At 50.2% G+C, this 20,476-nt stretch overlaps 7 protein-coding genes across 7 annotated transcripts; 4 read left to right on the top strand and 3 right to left on the bottom strand.

The window, feature by feature from the left end:
* Nucleotides 1–6: 6 nt before the first annotated feature.
* Nucleotides 7–1,133, bottom strand: PFICI_12150 (uncharacterized protein; the record flags this gene model as incomplete). The annotated part of the gene is made up of 3 exons (XM_007840731.1): nt 7–136; nt 194–469; nt 523–1,133. The coding sequence occupies 3 exons, from the start codon at nt 1,131–1,133 to the stop codon at nt 7–9; spliced, it is 1,017 nt and encodes a 338-aa protein (XP_007838922.1).
* A 1,441-nt stretch (nt 1,134–2,574) lies between these two features.
* On the top strand, nt 2,575–4,758 carry PFICI_12151 (uncharacterized protein; the record flags this gene model as incomplete). Its single annotated transcript, XM_007840732.1, has 4 exons — nt 2,575–2,686; nt 2,737–3,106; nt 3,170–3,404; nt 3,463–4,758. The coding sequence occupies 4 exons, from the start codon at nt 2,575–2,577 to the stop codon at nt 4,756–4,758; spliced, it is 2,013 nt and encodes a 670-aa protein (XP_007838923.1).
* Nucleotides 4,759–6,485: 1,727 nt separating this feature from the next.
* PFICI_12152 (uncharacterized protein) lies at nt 6,486–8,292 on the top strand (the record flags this gene model as incomplete). The annotated part of the gene is made up of 3 exons (XM_007840733.1): nt 6,486–6,900; nt 6,953–8,050; nt 8,102–8,292. The coding sequence occupies 3 exons, from the start codon at nt 6,486–6,488 to the stop codon at nt 8,290–8,292; spliced, it is 1,704 nt and encodes a 567-aa protein (XP_007838924.1).
* Nucleotides 8,293–8,370: 78 nt separating this feature from the next.
* Nucleotides 8,371–10,410, bottom strand: PFICI_12153 (uncharacterized protein; the record flags this gene model as incomplete). Its single annotated transcript, XM_007840734.1, has 3 exons — nt 8,371–9,600; nt 9,657–9,957; nt 10,010–10,410. 3 exons carry the CDS (start codon nt 10,408–10,410, stop codon nt 8,371–8,373), a joined length of 1,932 nt encoding a protein of 643 aa, XP_007838925.1.
* Nucleotides 10,411–10,931: 521 nt separating this feature from the next.
* On the top strand, nt 10,932–13,728 carry PFICI_12154 (uncharacterized protein; the record flags this gene model as incomplete). The annotated part of the gene is made up of 2 exons (XM_007840735.1): nt 10,932–11,936; nt 11,989–13,728. 2 exons carry the CDS (start codon nt 10,932–10,934, stop codon nt 13,726–13,728), a joined length of 2,745 nt encoding a protein of 914 aa, XP_007838926.1.
* A 734-nt stretch (nt 13,729–14,462) lies between these two features.
* On the bottom strand, nt 14,463–16,068 carry PFICI_12155 (uncharacterized protein; the record flags this gene model as incomplete). The annotated part of the gene is made up of 2 exons (XM_007840736.1): nt 14,463–14,656; nt 14,712–16,068. The coding sequence occupies 2 exons, from the start codon at nt 16,066–16,068 to the stop codon at nt 14,463–14,465; spliced, it is 1,551 nt and encodes a 516-aa protein (XP_007838927.1).
* A 3,467-nt stretch (nt 16,069–19,535) lies between these two features.
* On the top strand, nt 19,536–19,850 carry PFICI_12156 (uncharacterized protein; the record flags this gene model as incomplete). The annotated part of the gene is made up of 1 exon (XM_007840737.1): nt 19,536–19,850. One exon carries the CDS (start codon nt 19,536–19,538, stop codon nt 19,848–19,850), a length of 315 nt encoding a protein of 104 aa, XP_007838928.1.
* Between the last annotated feature and the right edge of the window lie 626 nt (nt 19,851–20,476).

The following is a 20,476-nucleotide window of genomic DNA, read 5'->3' on the forward strand; positions in this document are numbered from 1 at the left end:
CTCCACTCAATGACTGCCTTCAAGTCGTTGAATGCACCCAGGCTCAATTTTTTCGAGTTCTTGCGCAATATCATCCCACACACGCTGTTGAGTCTTGCGACCTTTTGCGTCTGTGATCCAATCTGGGACGCGGTCACTCGAATCATTGTCAGCAGAGTTGCCATACAGAAGGGAATCCTCAAGTACTACTCACTCTTCAATTTCGCAATTCCCGACATAGCAACCGTGGCTCTCCTTTGCAGCAACTGCTCCATAAAGCAGGTTTCGGCTCCCTTGTTCGGCTGTTCTCCCCAGGAGATTCTTTGCCATGTTGATCTGCAGTCTTTGGACGATCCCAACGTGTCTACTGAGGCCAGTCTTGCACAATCCTGGGTTGACATAGTTGATGACGACTCTTCGTTGTTCCACTGGAAGCAGAGAGGCCAATTGTCGGGCTGCCAGGACTTGGATCAACTTTGTAAAGGGATACCTGCCACACACTGTTAGTGCTAGATTGCCCTTTGCAGTTTCGCATAGACATACCTGGCGCTCATGTCGGCCAGCTTCTCGTCGTCCATCTTGCGCAAGGGATCACTTTGAACCTTGCTCAGCTCTGTTCTCGCATTGGCCATGAAGGCCGTTTCGCTTGAAATAATGACCAGGTGTGGCAGTATATTGAATTTTTTGGCGGCATCTTCCAACTTGGGGAACAGCAGCACTGCTAGGAGGAACGTGTTCAGCACGTTAATCACCACGCTCTCCTCGTGGCCCTCGATACTTTTGTACGCGTTATAGGCGACACCAGCGTTTTCAATCACTGCATCGATGCGATCGAGTTCTTGAATGGCACGCTTGGAAAAGGCCTTGACGGATGCGCAGCTCGACAAGTCGAGTGGCCATACCTCGACGATGCCCCGAGTCTTGCTAGTCTTTTCAATGTCGACCTTTGCTTCCTCCCCGCTCTTCATGTTGCGTACACCAAGAACGACTTTCTTGGCACCTACGCCTGCCAAATGCCGAGCTGCTTCGAGTCCGAGACCAGTATTGGCACCGGTTACGATATACGTACCTCCGGAGCATGTTTCGGTGGATACGGCCAGGGGGAGATGCAACCACTGTTCTCGGACGAATTGGGTAAAAGAGACGGCTGACATTATGATAATGATTCGAAACTCTTTGTTGATGAATATGAAATTGTACAAAATTTGCCATGATACTTTGTCTCGTGAACAACAGTGGTATTGCTTCCTGTCCTTTTATATACCCTCTGAAACGTGGCTACTCTACTCAAGCTCCATAATCACAATCTCCGTATTAATTTCCTCATTGATTTCGTCTTAATCCCATGTTTGAACGGCCTGTGCAAAACAAACTCCGAGACTGTTGGCTATTGAGTGTATAATGCTACAAATGTCCAGCGTGAACAGAGTCGTTGGCAAAAGCGTTTGCCTTTTCCGGTAACGCGTGACGTTGAAAGTGTATTCCGGTCCTGGTATAGTGCCGCGACTGGCGGCTCTAGCCTGCTAACTCCGTTCGAATCGCCATGTCGGAGCAAGTAGGAGGTAGATATCGCAGGTATAACAGCCCACCAAACTGAGAAGATCGGAGATGAAGTTTGAATTGCGTTGCCACGACTTGGCGGCCAAGAGAGAGCGACCATTTTACGAAATTGTGATTTCCCCTGTGATTAATGTATTTCTTGCATGTTCGGCCAGGCCCCACATCATCAGAGACAGATTGCGTCTATAACCTACCTAAGGTTAGTACCATTGTACGAACGACAGAGGGCCGATTCTGGAACGTCCTTGATTGATTTTGTCTCTGGACCAAGAAAACCCAAGTCAACACCTGCTTGAATGACTATACAAGAGTAAGGGGGTATCATGAACACACAGTGGAAGACATTCAAATAAAACCATCCCTATATTCTTGCTTGCAAAGATTGCGCTCCAATTCTACCCCAATGTACTCCAACAATCTTGGCAAAACCCAAGGACTCGGTTCAGACTTGAAACCCGTTTTATTTGTCAGAATACAAAGTTCCATCACTTGTTCGATTATATATCAACATTGTAGAAATGCCCTAATTGTAGGCCTTGGACACCGCCTTGACATGGAGCCGATGAGCAAGTCTGCTAATGATTTAGCCTAAAAGCCAAACCAAGTAGTACCTAGCATTTTCCCCCAAAATCTGGCTGGCAGAGCAGGGGAATTGTCAATTGCAGCGGGAATGCGGGGCGACGATACGACTTTACTTCTCCAAATGCACCATTGTCCCTGCATCCAAGCTGCCCTAGCGATATGAATGTCTGCGACTCTGGGGCTCGGGAAAATTTTCTGTATTGATCCGATTGGAGGAATCGCTCGGTACAAGGGAAGTTATACTCAATGATGCCGTCAAGCAATAGCGGTGGGTTCGCAGGCGGCTCGCTCGCCAGTCCATCCGTAGATTCGGTGCAACGGACCAAGCCAGTAATGGGGAGGCAGGATTCAGATCTCTTTAAAGGGCGACTCTTCTTGGCTTTGGCCAAAGAGTTGTCTGTCGCATTCTGACGGCCAGGAATTGAAATGGTATTCATCCGTCGTTCCTTTGCCATGTTGCAAACACTGTGGCTCGCCATACTGGCGGTGAGTGTCGGAGCGATTCCTCCCTCCCCAGACAGTCTGAGTACGGGCATCACCATTATCGCCGACAATGACTTGCAAGGTGAGTTTGGGTTTTTCGGGATAATGGGACCACTGATTAATGCTTCCAAGGTGTCGATAGTCCGACTGCCAATTCCAGTATAATTGTGCTCTCGGCCCGGCCATACAGTGACGCACTCGTGGCTTGCAAGGCCTTGGGCGAGCAGCTGTGGTCGCCAGAACTAGGAAGCACGAGTATACAACACAATCTTGATTATCTAAGATACAAGGATAATGCGCTCGGGTCGTCCCAGTTCTGGATTGCTTCGAAAGGAGTGGGGAGCAGAGCGATTGACCGCACTGGCCGCGTCTCCTGGCCGGCAATCGCTTCCCGACTTCCAGTCATTTGCACGCAGACTGCACCCTTCTCGAACGAGTCTTTCAAGGATACAAGCGAGCAGTGGCAAGTCACCGTTAGGTCCAATGGCGAATATCTGACTGGGTATATGCAAACCCCCCTCTCCTCAGTGTCGTCGACAAGTTTTCACTAATGCAGTTGGTACAGTTTCCGTGACCGCTACAGCTTCCGCTTTCTTGGTGTTCGTTATGCACCGCAACCCGAGCGCTTTACATACTCTACACCGTATGTCGGAAACGGCAGTCAGGTCTCGGCTCTAGAGTATGGCTCGCAATGTGTTCAAGGCGGCAACGTGGGCTCGGAGGATTGCCTCTTCCTAAATATATGGACCAATTATCTACCCAGCACCAATTCGACAATCAAGGACCTCCGACCGGTAATGGTACGTAGTTAAAAGTCCTCAAACAGTGTTGGAGTAACCCAAGCACTGACTGTCGTAGGTTTGGATCCACGGAGGGGCTTTTACTGGAGGTACTGGAAATGATCCAACTGCAGACGGAGGCAACCTGGCATCTCGTGGCGACGTGGTGGCTGTCGACATCAACTACCGACTAACAACCCTGGGCTTTCTCGCCCTCGACGATGGTGTGACCAATGGAAACTTTGGACTCGCTGACCAGATTAATGCACTGGATTGGATTCGTAAAAACATTAAAGATTTCGGAGGCGATCCCGACAAGATCACCATCTTTGGTCAGTCGGCCGGAGCCGGAAGTGTTCGCGCACTTCTCGCTTCTCCGAAGTCCGTTGGCAAGTTTGCCGGTGCCATTCCCATGAGTAACCTAGGCGGCATCCAATATGGAACGACCTATTCCAAGTACTATACAATCGAAGAGGAGATGCAAGTTGCCGGAAACGCGATTCTGAATGCCACAAACTGCACGAATGCGGCCTCTCGGGTCAACTGCCTGAGAGCATTCTCGGCCTATGACATCGCCAACCTTGGCACATCGGCTAGGTATCCCGTAGTCGACGGTACATACCTGACCTCTGATGAGCTGCAGCTATACGGAGATCCGCTACCCGCGAAGATCCTCATTGGTATAATGCGTGATGACGGCGCTGCCATGATCAGCTATCCAACCACGACGGATGAGGAGACGTACCTCAATACTTCCGGCTTCCCCATTCCTCCTGCCAATTTGTATCCAATCCCAACGCTCGAGAATCAAACCCTCGCACTCTACAACATGTCCTCGCGACTCGCGACCGGCGGCATCTTCCGCTGCATCGACCAGGCCACAGTCTACACGGGCCTTCGCTCGGGGCGTTTCCAGCCCGACGTCTACTACTACGAGTTCAACCGGTCGTACCAGACAACAGGCTGGCCAGGGCTCGACACGTGCGAGCCGCCCAAGACGGCCTCGCGACCCTATGGCGACACCGATGCCGAGTACTTCAAGTGCCACTCGGGCGAGCTGTACTACGTCTTTGGCAACCTGGCGCGGCAAGGCTTGCCAATGCGGGACGAGAATGACCTTCCGTTTGAGCAATTCGTCCTCGACTCGTTTTCGTCGTTTGCAAGGACGTTTGATCCAAACCCAGACGCCGGATTCCTAGAGGCAAGAGGATATCAAAACACGATTGACGAGTTGGAGGTTGCCGGTCGATGGCTGCCAGCTACCAAGGACAATCTGACCAGACGCACGCTGCAATGGCCGAGTATCCAGCAATCATTTTCGGAATTGGAGCAGTGCGAGGCGATTGGCTTGGGAATTAATTATTATGAGCAGTAATTATTTGTGAACGAGTGTCGAAAAGACCAGTGATACATGACCCATTCTTAATGCAATACGCAGTACTCGCAGAAGTCTTGGCAGCGGTATTTACAGGTAGTTTGCAAAATTCTTGGCGTCGACCCGCCTGAACTCGTAAGACGCGCGAATTTTCCCTTGATAGGTCCCAGCACAAGATAGGGCTGTGCCGGTTTTGATATAACAGTATAGTGAAAGAGACGTTCGTTTACCAGAGCTTTGATAGCGGCAAAAGTAGACTAGACAAGCCAGAGACCCCACAAGTCGCGGTTTTATGCTGCCAATCTGCCTGTTTTTCTCCATTCAAAAAGGAAATGCTGCCCTCTAGTGACAGCTCTCCCTTTCCGTATAAAGAAAGATGGACATTCATTGCTTGACTCGACACATCCGGCCGGCAGAGCCATCAACCATTGCTCAGACAGACGCCGGAAATAACAACGGGAAAAGGACTTGCCGCTTCATTGTAGTAATGAGCTGCGGTTTCCACTTGCTGAACCGGATATCCGACCCAGAAATCCGCCCACCGGCTCTCGATAGTTTGTATGGGCTGACATGGTAAGAGAACAGAAAGAGGATCTCCAGATAGGATGACGGGCGGGCTCCACTTGTCATCGTACACTACTGTAGATCTCGACCCTTTGTTTTTTGCCCTTTCGGAGCCCAAAGAACGGGTAGTTGTGGTCTCTTGCAGAAATAGCGACAACGGCTCCGGCACTCGATACTTTATTGAGCCTCCTTCACCGCTAGCCGTTGGAATTGGGGTCCAGAATCCAACAACCAACGTTGGGCCATTTCATGAGGCTTATCCATGATGAGAGCTAGGATCCAAATCTCCCCGAGTACTAGGTAGCTCAGTAAGTTTTCCAACGTCAGGAATATTCCGCACTTGGGGTACATAACCATTAGTCATATTTTAGTAAATATATTTATTTTTCTCTGTTTCCAGTGGTGGACCTCTTTTATCAAACCGCATGTACAGAGGTGGAAAGATGGCGCGGGTCTCGCGACTAATGTAATGATTTCCGCGCAGAGCCAAGGAATCCATGTATGCGAAAGTACAGATGAAAAGGGTAACTAACGTACAATGCAAGCAGGGGTGTGGTTCTGTTTCGACCAGTCATGATTATTCATCAACGCCCTTACATGTTGGGATTTTCTTGCCTCTGGCTATTTGGATGTCCCGTGACGCAACATATCATGCCTTATCGAGGCAATCGTGGGTGCCGTCACACTGCTTTCGTCCGTCCCTTGCCTATCTCAGACGACCCTGGGATAATGGTTTGGCCAACAAAGTGCGGCCGCCGGTCATCGAGATTCCACGATACACCCGACCTATAGCGCAATTCGGGTAAGTCAGCTAAGAACAAACTAATTTTCTGCGGAGTCGGCCCGCTAGTCTGGCAACTAGAGACGTCTAGCCCCGGTACGACGCCTTGGAGCTCCAAAATATCGCTCCCAGGTCTCTCAAGGCCTATCAGGGTCTTTGATTCAGAGATGTCTGGCCTGTGTATTTCATCACTGGCCCCTCCCTACCATAACGGCCAGACTCACCCAACAGGGAATCCATCACCGGGGTATATGTGGGTGACTGGCAAGATTGCGCTCATGGCACGCCTTGATACATAAGCACAATCGTACCGCCAGGCCCCATGTGTTTTGGAAGTCGTATGAGAGAGAGAAACACTTGAATTATTATCAGATAGTTCACCATGTTGCTCGAAACTGTTCCTTCGGACAAGACAATCCTCGGTCTTTCGGCACTGAGCGGCGTCTTGTTCCATCATGTATATGCCCGGAGGGTGGAAGTCGACTTTCTGGCCTTGCAGCTTGTCGGCGTAGCCATCGCGTCATGTCTTCTCTTGACATGGTGGTTTGTCAATACCTGGAATCTGCCGCTTCTTGTCGCCCTTTCAAAGTTGGGGCTTTCTGTCTCGGCGTTCTTGGTCAGTCTTGCCAGCTCGATACTTGTCTATCGTGGATTCTTCCACCGTTTGCGAAATGTCCCTGGACCCTTTGCCGCTCGTTTCAGCGCATTCTGGACAGTGAAACAAAGTTCTGGAGAGTACAAGTTCCATAGGAAACTGAACACTTGGCATAGTGAGCATGGTGATGTTGTCCGCATTGGTTTGTTACCCCTAACCTTTTTGAAGACGATTGTAGACTAAACATTGCTTAGGACCACGCATGATTACGGTCAACCGTGCCGATGCAGTGACACCGCTCATGGCCCTGGGAAAGGGTGTGTGGTGGTCACACCAGGGCAATGACCACAGCAAGCTCAGCTTCTCCCTTTCGCGACTGTCAGACGACCACAAGCAGCGGAGACGACCTTGGGAGCAAGCATTCAGCACCCCAACCATGGACAAGTTTGATGCTGATATACAGGAAATCATTGGCGATTTTCTGCAAAAGTTGAAAGAACAAGGTACCCTCGACGTTCCTGCAGTAATGGGGAGGCTCTCATTTGACATCATGGCGCTTGTTGGCTTTGGAAACAAGTACGGAACCATGGTCTCGGGTGTATCTCACCCTGCTCTCGTCGCCATGAGGAAAGCGCACTATGCTTGGGCAGGTCTGCGGTGGGTGCCTTGGCTCATGGGTCTACTCAGTGCTCTCCCAGGTGGTGGCAGTGACTTTGTCCCCTTTTTGGCTCTGTGCGCCGAAGTGGTCCGTGAGCGACAAATTCAGCACAAGGCCGATCGTGAGTCGGGCAAAAAGGATTCGGAAACTCGCAAAGACGTCATGTCCCACTTGCTGGACGCCATGGAGGAAGGTGGACCCTCGGCGCCGCCGACTCAGGAGGCGATGGACTCGGACAGCAGGGTCATGATTGCTGCCGGTGCCGACACTACACAGAGTGTGCTGGCAAACGCCATCTGGTTCATGACTGCGACGCCGTCTGCTCTTGTCAAATTACAGCAGCTCCTAGATAAGCTCTTCCCCGATGGTCCAGAATCCTTCAGTTATGCGACCCTTATTGGCAACAAAGAGACAATCGAGTGGGTCGACGCCATCATCAATGAAACGCTACGCGTACGCCCAGCAGGAATAAGTGGCAACCCTCGTACGACGGGCCCCGAAGGTTTGATTATCCCAGAATCCAAATTTGGTCCGCAAATCTGGATTCCCGGAGACGTAGACGTGTTGGCTCCCACATGGGTGCTTCACCGTGATGAGCGCTTCTTTGAGCGGGCGGAAGAGTTCATTCCAGAGAGATGGAGCGCCGATTCGAAATTAAAATGCGAAAAAGAGGCCTTTTTCCCTTTCAATATTGGTAGGTTTCATTCTTTGTGTGTCCTTTCCGAGGCTGACTGTCGTGGTATAGGCAAGCATGCCTGCGTTGGCAAACCACTTGCCATGCGCGAGGTGAGAAGCGTGGTTGCAAGAGTCGCTCTCGGCTTCGATTTGAAGTTTCCACCCAACACAGACTGGCATTCGTACGAAGCAACAATCATGGATGCATTTACCATGGCCTTGCCCTCATTCGATGTAGTATTCAACGAGAGGGTGAAATGAGAAACTGGTTGATCATCTCGTGAGAGTTTAAAGGTATCAAGGCGATGGTGACAGGTTTGGCGAGCAGACAGTGCTATATTACTGGGATCTGCTGAGAATGGAATCGTCGTACAACTGGGCCGTGGCACTCTGGATCTGTCTTCTAATGTCATCCTCTAGATCTTTCTGGCAAATCACTTTTCCAATGCCACCTAGAGCGCTTGCTGAATGTGTATAACGCCTTTTGACGCCAGGGGGTGCTTTCATAAGCAACGAGATACAGAGCTCTAGCAGGTCTGCCCAGAGTTGCTGCAGAGAGATGGGAGGCTGGGAAAGCGCCGGGACGTCGTAGGCCGCCACGCCCGTGATGAGATCCAACCAGTCATCCGGTGTGGTTGATTTGCTTTCGCTGAGTGCCATTAGGATTGCCGAGATGTGTTGGCCAAGCTCGTGTTCGGAGCGGCCAGTCTTTTCCGAATTTAAAAGTATAAGTATGAGATCTTGACTCAAAATCGACCATCCGTTGTATTCCAAAAGTGCTTGCACGCCGTCATCTTCCTTGAGAATTCCATCGAGTACTCCCAGCACTAGAGGCCGTGTAGCAAGTCCGATTCGGGCTGCCGTACTAGGTTGGTAAAGGTCCATGAGGAGGTCTATAAGACCTGTAGCCTCTCGCCTCAAGCCAGGAGCATCGTCCTCTCTCAACCAGTCCCCAAGAGATTTCAAAGCTGCCAACAAGAGACGATCCTCGGAAGCAGACTCGTGCTTGGAGTCCCAGGCCAGTGTTTTCAGAGACCCACTGCCGGTATGTGCTTCTGCACTTCGCGCATCGGGGTGGAGCCCCTGAGCTCCAGAGACTGCAGCATCCCACCTGTCTCTCAGGTATTCCAAGACCAATGATAATGCTTCCATGACCGAATCTCGGAGCTTGAGGAGAAGATCCGGCTGCACTTCTTGAAAGATGTCCTCAGACTCGGCTAGATCGATCATTTCAAGCAAGTGATTGATAAAGAATGACAGAATTATAAGCGCAGATGTCAGTCTTTCGGAGATTGCCGGATATTCTGCAGTATTCAGCTTTGCAAGCAAGTTTGGGAGGCTTGAGCGAAGGTCGATCAAGATCAGGCTCACAAAGAGGTAAGAGAGTGATTTAGACGACTTGAAGATGTCTCGAAACAAAATTTGGCTAGCCATGTCACCATAGGTGACGAGGAGATTGGCAGCACAATTTGTGTACGCCTCACGGCTCATTGCCGTTGGCTTGGATCTTGCTAGATCGTGAACAAAGGCTATAGCTGCAGGCAACCATGTTGGGCGTTCTAGAAGAAGCTATAATAAATTATTAACATGAGACTTTATGCAACACTTTGGAGCATGGCACTTACATCAGTATTGAGGCGACCTAAAATCTTGCCCAAAAAGTCCAATAAAGTGACTGCATCGGTGCCTTTGTAGGATGCACACAAGGAGCTGATACATTCGTCGATTCTTTGGGACATGACTTTTGCATCGTGCGTGCCATTTATCCAGGTCCATGACAAGATAGACAGGACCAAGGGTTGCTTTGGGGCTATTTCGATCAAAGGAGACCAGTCTTGAACTGCTGCAAGTGCATCGCTGCCCTCAGATGATGAGCTTACAATTGTAAGCAGTGTCTTGACAATGAAATCGGTCGTCTCTTCCGAGCTGATTTGATAAGTAAATTGACAGATTCTGATCAATGAGCAGTAGTGCATACCTCTGGATGATTGCATTTACCAAGAGCGGAATTCGTCCAAGAAGCTTGTCCTCGGCTTTTGCATCCTCGGGGAGGAGGACCGCGAACGTATAGATGACGTTGGCAGCAAGATCAAGCATTTCCTTGGCATCTGCCTGTCTTGCCCCTGGTTTTGAACCTGTCCGAAGTAGACGATCGAGGAATTTGGCCGATATGGAGCTCCATATCGTAGTGACCACGAATTTGTCGTTTCTGAGCTGTTCGGATGAATCTAGCGTCGACTTTAAAAGGGCAAGGCCAACGAAACGCGAAGTGTCATCCTTTGCTTTGAGAAGTTCCACGATCCTCTCCAGCGATGCATCCTGAGAGCTTGAGCCTGTTCCCAGCTGCTCGTGTGCTGTTGTTGCACCTTGGTCGCTCATTGTTCCAAGGTGTTCATGCTGTTGCCATAAAAGGACTGAGTCCGGTAGTGATGCCCAAATTTTGCTCCAAGCTGGGATATCCACTTGATTGATAGAGCCCTGAAAACGTTTGAGAATGTATGCTTAGTAAATTTGGACAAGAAATAACCTCAAGTCAAGCCGAAATTTGAACAAAAATCGAGCTCGATACTACTCTACTTACTTCGTTAAGAAGTTTGTAGGTTCGGGTCTCATTGTTGAGCAACATTTAAAGGTTCAAATGTTGGACACCATGTCACAAACGGCAAGCTGGGTAACGAGCTGGTAACCGCTAGCTTGATTCCTTGGGTACATGACCGACATTATCGGAGCTTATCGCAGAGCTACGTAACCCCCTACCACGATGCCCCTGCTCAGCCTTGTCGCAAACATAATGCTTGCGCAGCATCCCATCGACTGTATTTATTTACCCGGAGCAATTGAATAACTTGCGAAATAGTCGGACGAATGAACATGGCAGTTGCGCTTGCTGTCATTCCAGCATGGCCACTAGGATATCAGTAGGAGAGGAAGGTTCGTCGTCCTCCTCGCACTCCTTCAGCGACCAACCGCCGCCGCGAGCGCATCAGCGGCGCCCCGATCACGATGCCGGCGAGGAAGACGGCGACGATGACGACCTTGATCTTTTCTCCGCGCCCCAAGATGGCGATCTCCTCGGGGACGACCCAATGAGCGAGCCCATGAGCTTCAAGAGGAAACAAAAGCAGAACAAGACGGTACTGTCACGCCCGAGCCGCTTGCTCTCGGCGATCACAGGCAACCGCCTCGGTACACCCCCTCGATCGCCGAACATGTCGGGTGGTAACACGCCAACCCGCCTACAGGGGCTCGGCATCGATACCCCGACGCGCAGTCAGACAGGAGGAAGCATAATCAACGGATCAAAAGATGGAATACCCTTGGACTGGTATGTGGAAGGGCCTGGGCGACGAGTAGGCTACGAAGATCTTACGGCCATTGACTGGAGCTTTGAGTATACAAAAGAAAGACAGCGATTACGAGTATTGTACTCCAGTGCCACTGGGTTGGTGGGTTACATACAACAACTTCTCGACGCATCCCAGATATGGTTCATTCTTGTTTTCACTGGCATTGCCGTTGGCGCACTCGCTGCAGGCATCGATATTGCATCCGACTGGCTCGCCGATCTAAAATCAGGATATTGCGCGTCCGGGCCAGACGGCGGCGCCTTTTACTTGAACCGGAATTTCTGCTGTTATGGATACGACCAGGGCGCAAACTGTGTAGGCTGGAAACCTTGGGCCACAGCGTTGGGTATTACCAGCGCTGGCGGCAAGTGGTTCATTGAATACTTCTTCTTCCTCATGCTTTCAGTCACTTTTGCCCTGTGCGCGGGAGTCTTGGTCAAGGAATACGCGATTTATGCCAAGCATAGTGGAATTCCCGAGATCAAGACCATGCTGGGAGGATTCGTTATCAGGAGATTTCTTGGTGGTTGGACATTGCTGATAAAGAGTTTGGGCTTGGTAGGATTGCCAAACTTTACCAACGGTTCAAACTCATACTAATAGTGTACAGGCCCTTGCTGTTGCGTCTGGCATGTGGTTAGGGAAAGAAGGTCCACTGGTCCACGTAGCTTGTTGTTGTGCAAATCTACTCATCAAGCTTTTCCCCAGTGTCAACGACAACGAGGCCCGAAAGCGCGAGGTTATCTCGGCAGCCGCGGCATCTGGCATCTCTGTTGCTTTTGGAGCCCCTATTGGAGGTGTGCTCTTCAGTCTCGAGCAACTTTCATACTACTTTCCCGACAAGACCATGTGGCAGTCATTTGTCTGTGCCATGACTGCGGCCGTGATGCTGCAAGCCTTTGACCCATTCCGTTCTGGCAAGCTCGTCTTGTTTCAAGTCAAGTATGGATCTGGCTGGCATGGGTTTGAAATGATCCCATTTGCACTGATAGGCATCATGGGCGGCATCTATGGCGGTCTGTTCATCAAAACCAACATGGCCGTGGCCCGTTGGAAAAAGTCAACCACTTGGCCTCTCCCAGGTCCACTAACCCAAGTCGTACTCGTTGCGCTGCTCACAGCGCTTATCAATTACCCAAATCATTATATGCGAGCACAATCGTCGGAGATTGTCTCTTCGCTGCTTTCAGACTGCACGCAGGTTCTCGATGATCCATTTGGACTTTGCAAAACCGGTATAGCGACAGCCGGTACCATTGTTCTTCTCCTCTTTGCTGCCGTGCTTGGATTTTTCTTGGCTTCCATCACGTTTGGTCTGCAAATACCCGCTGGTATCATCTTGCCCAGCATGGCCATTGGCGCACTCAGTGGTAGAGCTGTGGGTATCATCATGGAGATTTGGCAACACAATCATCCAGGCTTCATCGCATTCAGTAAATGCGAACCCGATGTCCCGTGCATCACACCAGGTGTGTATGCCATTATCGGTGCTGCCGCGACACTTGCGGGCGTCACTCGCATGACTGTCAGCATTGTTGTCATTACCTTTGAGCTCACGGGCGCGTTGACCTATGTCTTGCCCATCATGATTGCTGTCATGTTGTCGGTATGGGTTGGCGATGCGTTTTCTCGCCGCGGAATCTATGAATCGTGGATACATTTCAATGGATATCCCTTTCTTGATTCAGGTGATGACGGGCATGGTGCTCAGAGCGTCCCGGATATCCCGGCCGGCCAAATTATGACACGCATCGAGGATCTAGTCGTGCTCACGGCCACCGGTCACACCATTGCCTCTCTTCGTAATGTCTTGGAGTCGTGTGAATATCGCGGCTTCCCAGTGATATCGGATCCTCGAGAGGCGGTCCTCTTGGGTTATATTAGTCGTTCAGAGCTAGTTTACAATCTCACCTCGGCAACATCGCCACCCCGTAATCTACCTCCGGAAACAGAATGTTTCTTCTCGCACCAACCCCTCGCGGACCCGAGAAGCACGCTCGACCTCAGACCCTGGATGGACCAGACGCCCCTCACCTTGCCGTCCCGCAGCTCCCTACACCTCGCCGTGACCTATTTTCAAAAGCTGGGCGTGCGATATGTCCTCTTCACTGAGCGTGGCGAATTGGTCGGGCTCCTCACCAAGAAAGACTGCTGGTTTGTCTTGAACGGGGCCGAAGAGTCACGGAAAGATCGCCAGGGCCTGCAAGAGGACGGCATCGGCGTCGGTGGACGACTGGGACGTACTAGAGAAGACGGTGATACCGTGGAAGAGAGAGGGCTACTAGGCCGAGAAGGAGGAGACGCCGACGAGACTGCCAGCCCCATTATAGACCGAGATGGAATATTATGATGAGCGACGGGCAATGTAGAAGATGTAGTTTTCTTGTCTTGTAGATTCGTGTCTAGATTTGTAGCAATATAGTTGTACCTTGAACAAGGCCATTTGTGATGTTCAACTTTTTTGTTCAACCTTGTGCTCCAATCATTCAGTTAGATCTGGAAAGCCAGTAGGTTGTATTGGCTCAAGCCTTGTCCGTTCCATCCACGATGCTTGCTATTACCTGTGTGTAGCCAAGTAATAAGACAACCATGCAGGCAACTGCCCAAATGGAGGACACCTGACTAGCATCGCAGTAATTCTATAGCCGTGTCATCTTTACACCTAAATCACGAGAAAGATATGCACTCGTTTGGTCGAAATACATTATTTATATACGAAGCTCGTATACGTGAATCCTTCGTAATAGCTGGCCAGAACGCTATCTATAAATGCTCACTTACTCCCTGATTGACAGCGGCCAAGCTCTTGGTATATGCTGATACAGCTCAAAAGAAACACGGCAGGATGTATGGTAGGAGGCCAGATGTTCTACCAGTGCCATCAAATACTTCTCGCCGTGCTTTTGTTCTCGTTCCCGTTTCCCTCATCTTGAAAATATCTGGGTATCGAATGCCTCTGAATCTCTCAAATCAAAAACGCCAATCCATGCAATACGCCAATTTGGTCAAACAGCCATCAAATTCACACAAAATCCTGTTGGTACTCCAGGCCTTCCCAATGCGCATCAAGTTGGGTACGAGAATTTACTGGCCAACCGGTCTCTTGCCCTTCCGGTTCGCCGTCATTAGCTTGAGCTCGAGATGGTAGAATGAGTTCTTGGGCTGCTTTGCACCGGGTCTCGTCTTCAGCTCGACTTTCTGTCTGCAAATCGGGCATGTTCGCTTAAGATGATCTATATGCAGGGCGGAATGTAGACACTCGGAACAAAATAGGTGACCTAGATGAGCCTGTTAGTAAAAAGAAACGAATGTGCGGACATTGGAATAACATACCACAATGCGTAACTGTCAGAGCAGTGGCGTCGTCCATGCAGATTGAGCACTGAAATTTGCTGAGTTTCACCCGATTGTCGACCTTGGGCAGCTGTAGTTCGGGCGGCAGCTCATCAGTGGCAGTGAGGTCCAGCACATCATCTTCGGCCTGTGGCGCGGGAGATGACTCGGCAAATGGGTCATCTTCGCGTTTGGAAATCTGGCGTTTGAGGGCTTTGGTCGGTCGTGACTTGGTAGAAGATGGCGTTCGTCTCTCGGTCGTACCGGCTCTGCTGCCAGTAGTACTGTCGCGAGTACGTTTTCTCGAGTTGGGAGCTCGCATGGATGTGCTGCGATCTAGGGCTCGGTGCGCATCGCCTTCGCGGTCCAACTTAGGGGACGTGAGGTCAACCAGGCTCGGAGCCCTGGGTCTTCGACCTCTTTCCGATGCGGCCGTGTGGCTCGTCGCTTGGGTCGGCATAGTGTTGAATATGCCCCGTATTCGCGATAGGAAAGAAGATTGAGGAACTACCGGTGAGACTTGGGTGTTGGTGCTGTTTAGTCTGGGTGGGCTGCTGCTAAGTGGTGGCAACGAGGGAGATGGGAAGTCGCCGCCCAGTAGTCCGATGAACTGATCGTCGCTATTTGGCTCGTGGCTGCCACCGGACCCAGCCGGGATACCAAAAGACTGTTGTAGTGGGGGCAACCAAGGAGTGTGTTGAATTGAAGCGCTGTGATTCAAGGTGCCGCTGGGTTGTGGTTGTGTGGTTGTTGTTGTTGGAGGTAAATATTGGTTGAAGGAGGGTGCATCAGTGTCAGAATCCTGGGGTGGGCTGCTGAAGGGTAGCGGGGCAAATAGATCGTCGCCAGCAGCAGCAGAGTTTATTGACCCTCCGCCGAGGTTGCCAAAGTTGTCATATGCGTCCCCTAGGGAATTGGAATTGCCTGGCTCTACTGGCATCTGCGAAAAGTCTTGTCTCGAGTTGTCCGATACATTAGCGGCACGAAAGATGTCAAAGTCTTGTTGAGTCCCGATGGCCGTCGTCGTCCTTGTCGAAGTAGCGGGTAGTGATAGTGGCAGGTACCACAAAGAATTTTGATTCGCGTCCGCGCTCAGAGTCTCACCAAAGCCCTCATGGAACGACGGGAGATGTCGGCCAGCAGGCGGAAACGTGGAGCCTGACAGGTTGGGTTCGAGGTTGGAGACTGAAGAAGATAAAGGATAGAATTGGTTGTACTCGACGGCTGGCCGGAAGGAACCAGAGGTTGCCGGCATCCAAGGATCCTGGGCGCCGATGGTGCCGCTAGCATCCATCAGCCCGTCGGTAAGCTGGTAGGCAAGGGCGTCAAGATCCTCGTCCCCATGCGGGTCCTCCATGTTCTCGCCATGATTGTTTGCTGGTGATATTGCTGCTGTTTTCTATAAATTAATATGCATACTTGCTTCGCCGATGTTAAAGAATTAACGAGGACAAAACAAAAGAGAAGACAGAAAAAGAAAGTTCAAAGATTCCTTTTTCACTTCGACTTTTCGGGTCCTTCGTACCTTGCATGTGCCGCTGTCGGTGCGGACTGGGTTGGTCGTCGGCCATCTTGCCCGTAGGATGAAAGGATCTGAGACCACTGCTTGGATTCGTACGATTTGTTGCGCCTTAAGGAATGCCTCGGTAGGTATTTAGAAAAGTATGTGTCGTAGGTTCCGATTTTGCAAACATCGCATCCGACCTAACATTAGCATTGAGACTGTTTGCTGGCCGAAAACTCCAAGATCCGACAATTCCTCCTCGACAATGCTGGCCGAAGCATGAATGCTTCTTATCCAGGCTCTGCCCAAAAGAAAATCGCCAGTCGTCAAGAGATGTGCAAATAAGACCGAGTTCCGTCGTTCCGTCCCTGCCGCAGTGCCGGGTTTGGGGTCATTTGCTCAGTGCGGCGAATCGCAAGGTTGCCAAAGGTGGTGGTGCTGTGAAGGTGGTGATGGGCACGATTTCACTTTAGAGCAAACGACGGCCGTGGCTCGCTATTCATACGTGAGTGTGGTGGCACGGCGCGATCGAGTCACTTCGTAAAAGGAAAGCACAGCTCAGACGAAAGAAATTCGAGAATTTATCCAGTTCAGGCAGCCAGGGATAATATTGACTTTCCTTCTCGGAAAAAAAGACAGCTCATGAAACCATCATTTCTCTGACCTTTGCCTACCCCTAGCAGTCTAACCTACGTGCTAGCCTGCCTTACATATCGCCGCCGTTGGGTAAAGGTGACTACGAGACTTGCACATAATACGCGCCATGGATACGCCAGATGCGGCCAAGTAAATGGATGTACAAAGTTGGGGTGGTCTTGAATCGCCACGACAGCAAGCACGTTGTCAGAGCTTCCTAGAGGCACGGAGCGTACAAGCGGAGAAAGCCAGACAGACAGCCAGCCAGCCAGCCATGGAGCCACGGAGCCACGGGGGCACAGTTGCAACAAATGACAAGATGAGGATTCCAGCCCAGCTAAACTGTCTCGCCCATTGGTGGTGAGAATGCAGTGTCCTTTTTCTTAGTCCTGTTTCCCTGATCCGTTCAAACTTAGGTGTGAAGTATTAGGCAAACGAGACACGTCTGGCAGAGGGCAATATCCCGGGAGTAAGCAAACGCCTGGGCTGGACCGGAGGTTACTTCCGTGCATTCGATTCTCGACCTCTCTACCTAGCAAATCTTGTAGCTTTGACAAAGACAGATGCAGGTGCTACATACAGTAAAGGCTAACAAAGCATGTTAGGTTGGGTTTTCTATTTTACGGATTATGGAAAATGGGGGAGGCTGTACGGAGCTTGGACGGAGCTACTTGAAATTCAACTTTCATCTCACCCCTCGGCTGTGGACGTGCATCTGCTCGTGAACTGTTCAGATCAAATGCGTACTTGAATCAAATATGGCCTTGCTCAATTTGTTCAATCTGAATGTAGGTCCCCATTGTCTGAACATCAGGACGAGTACAAGTCACGACCCTTTTTGGCAGCTCCGCAGCTCCCCCACCAACGCACCAACCAGACCAATACGTGCCGATGGCTGCGGTTCATGGACTACATTGAGTAATCAAATACTCCAAGCTAGTCCGGAACTCCTTGAATCTGCACGATAAACAAGCAGCCGGTGGTGATATGAAAGCTTGCGAAAACATCCGGTCCGAGGATTTTTGAGCTTTCTCCACCCTTTCTATACTCGTATAAGCGGAAGGGAAACTGATATTGACGTCATGCCAACCTTTATGGACGGTTCGAACTATTTTATAAACCATTCCCCAAGACTCGAGGAGCCCAACATTCCAGAACGCCTTGCCATGATCAATAATACTACATGTGATGCATATTTATCGGATATATAGTCACGACTATGTAGAAGTCGGAGACTTGCTAGCCACTGTCAACGATCCTGAGTCGGTATGCTTGTTGCATGCAGAACCAAACAATACTAACAATAATGAGAAGATCAATCACGATTCGGAAGAACGTTGCTAGACGTTGCTATTCTTCTACAGGGCGGGGATTAAAATAATGATACCGATAACAGTAACAAGAGATATCATTTGCAAAGTTTCTCAGGATCCTTTCTCCCTTGGTGATGGATGATCTAGGCCGTAGCTCATTACATTGAGCCTACTGCCCGACATTAGGGCAAGGTAGTAGCCATTGTAAGAGCCGATCTGACTATTTAAACCAACAACTCGCCTTTGTTTGACTCTTGGGTATTCTGAGAAACTTGAGTTGTTTAGCCAACTTCACCGCCGTGATAAACAGCCAATTCGTCGCGTAGAATGCGTGCATAGGCTCCCAAACTCTGTCCAATGATGAAAGTGATTGGCCAAGCACCGTTACTTCTATGGAACATCTGGGCAAAAATATCTAGCACAGAAATTGCCAATCGACTGGTCATGTCAGGGTGCGTAGCATGGTCTGTTGAGATTAGAATTGGTGGTAGTCCAGACTCGTCTGAGACCTCGCCCAATGACGCTTGAACCTCGGCCACGATGGCGACTGCCCAGTCTAGTATCTGAGATTCACTCTCTGCGAAATTCTACATTAGCAAAGAACAAATTATGGCAGACGGGTAACCGGTAACTCACGACTGATGGCATCTTTTGTATTCTCGCTAAACAACTTGCAAAAGTCGACAAGTGTAACATGGCCCCAATGGTAGCGATACGAGCATTCATCCATGTAGAAGGCTCAGCGCACGATAATGCTCACAGCGGTATTGGGCCCCATGGCGAGAATCACAAGCACGATTTCCGGGCTGTGCGCGTATTTTGTGATGCGTAAAGTTGGCATGTGAAGAAATGGATGGTGATGAGTGAAGTCGTCCATGAATCCCGCCAGGTAACGGACCATGGATAACCTACATGGCAGATCAAAACGGTCCGAATAAGGCGAGTAAGGTTCCAAGGTTTTGGTAAAATGCCATCTTTCTTGTTCCGACACCCTCCATGGTTGTGAAAAGGGTTTCAGCTCATCGAAATCATCTGACACATGATTTAGTCCACGTCGAGTCTCAAAGACCTCAATGCTACAGCTGTCAGGTACGATAGCCCTACCATCACCATTCCACATGATGGGGATTTTGCCAGGCGATGGCAGCGGTGCCTCTCTCATGAACGTTGCCGAAGAGCCGGGGGCGGGCAAGGTCGTTGGCCTCTCCTGTTGGGAACATTCGCAGCCTCTGCTCAGGTACCATACCTATTCTCAGGGCGAACAGATCCACGTCGCTGCGTGGCCACCGATGAACTACTTCAAGTATTTCCCAGAGGAGTCTGCTGTTTGGTCTCAATGCCGCGAGGGGACCCGAAACCTCTCCATCACTCATGCCATTGAAGGAAACTGCCTCGTCATTCTTCACCAAGGCCGGTGTGGAGCGTCAAAACCTCGGCAATAGTCAACTGTACCACATTGGCGGTGGAGGCTGCGCATATATTATTGCTCCCGATGGTCGCATCATCACCTCGGACCTAGGAGAGGAGGAGGAAGGTCTCCTGATCGCCGACGGTCACTACAGCCGACCGGACCTTCTATGGTTGGGTGTTGATAACAGAGAAAAGCTCCAAAAGAGGACCGACTTTGAGCTCTTGACAAAAATTCAAAGGCTAAGGATGAGGGAAATCAAAAGGAATGGTTGCTAGGATAAATAGAAATTGAGTCAACATACAGAGGGTAATATCATTTCACTGTGCACAAATTAAAGCGATACTGCTTTCTTCCTTTCTGATTATGGAATACTTTCTCGATTGCTTCGGACCCCTCTGCCAAAATGCCTAGACCAGTTCCTATCCATAAACATTGGTGAGAATGAATCAGAAAACCCCTAAGTAAATTTTTTTTTCTTCCCCTTGTTTGAGAACGGCGATATTCTTCTCGAATGCTCGGCCAAGCATTTAAGATTATACTGCCTTGCTATAAGTCTTGGCGTGGCGAGCACAGCTATTGGAGAACGACTGGTCAAAGCCAAATGCCTTTGCAACAACTAGCTACTCCTCTTTTTGCCGGTTTTACAATAGAATTTTGTTTTAATTGATCTGAGCCGTCGCATATAAACCCAATGATCCTCGAAAATGGGCATGCTAGAGGCCTTGTGCGGCAATTGGGACGTTATGGCGATGCTGGGACTTTTGGCTATACTATGACCAGGCTGTACTGCATAGATCCTTTCGCGACTTCCGAGTTGGGCTAGATGCTTATCAACAGCTTGCAAATGCTGGATGAAATGGTGAGTCACGCACTAAGGTGGCTGGCTAATGAGCGCTATGCT

The sequence above is a fragment of the Pestalotiopsis fici genome, assembly GCF_000516985.1.
Source record: "Pestalotiopsis fici W106-1 unplaced genomic scaffold PFICI_Scf_9, whole genome shotgun sequence".
Taxonomy (NCBI): domain Eukaryota; kingdom Fungi; phylum Ascomycota; class Sordariomycetes; order Amphisphaeriales; family Sporocadaceae; genus Pestalotiopsis; species Pestalotiopsis fici.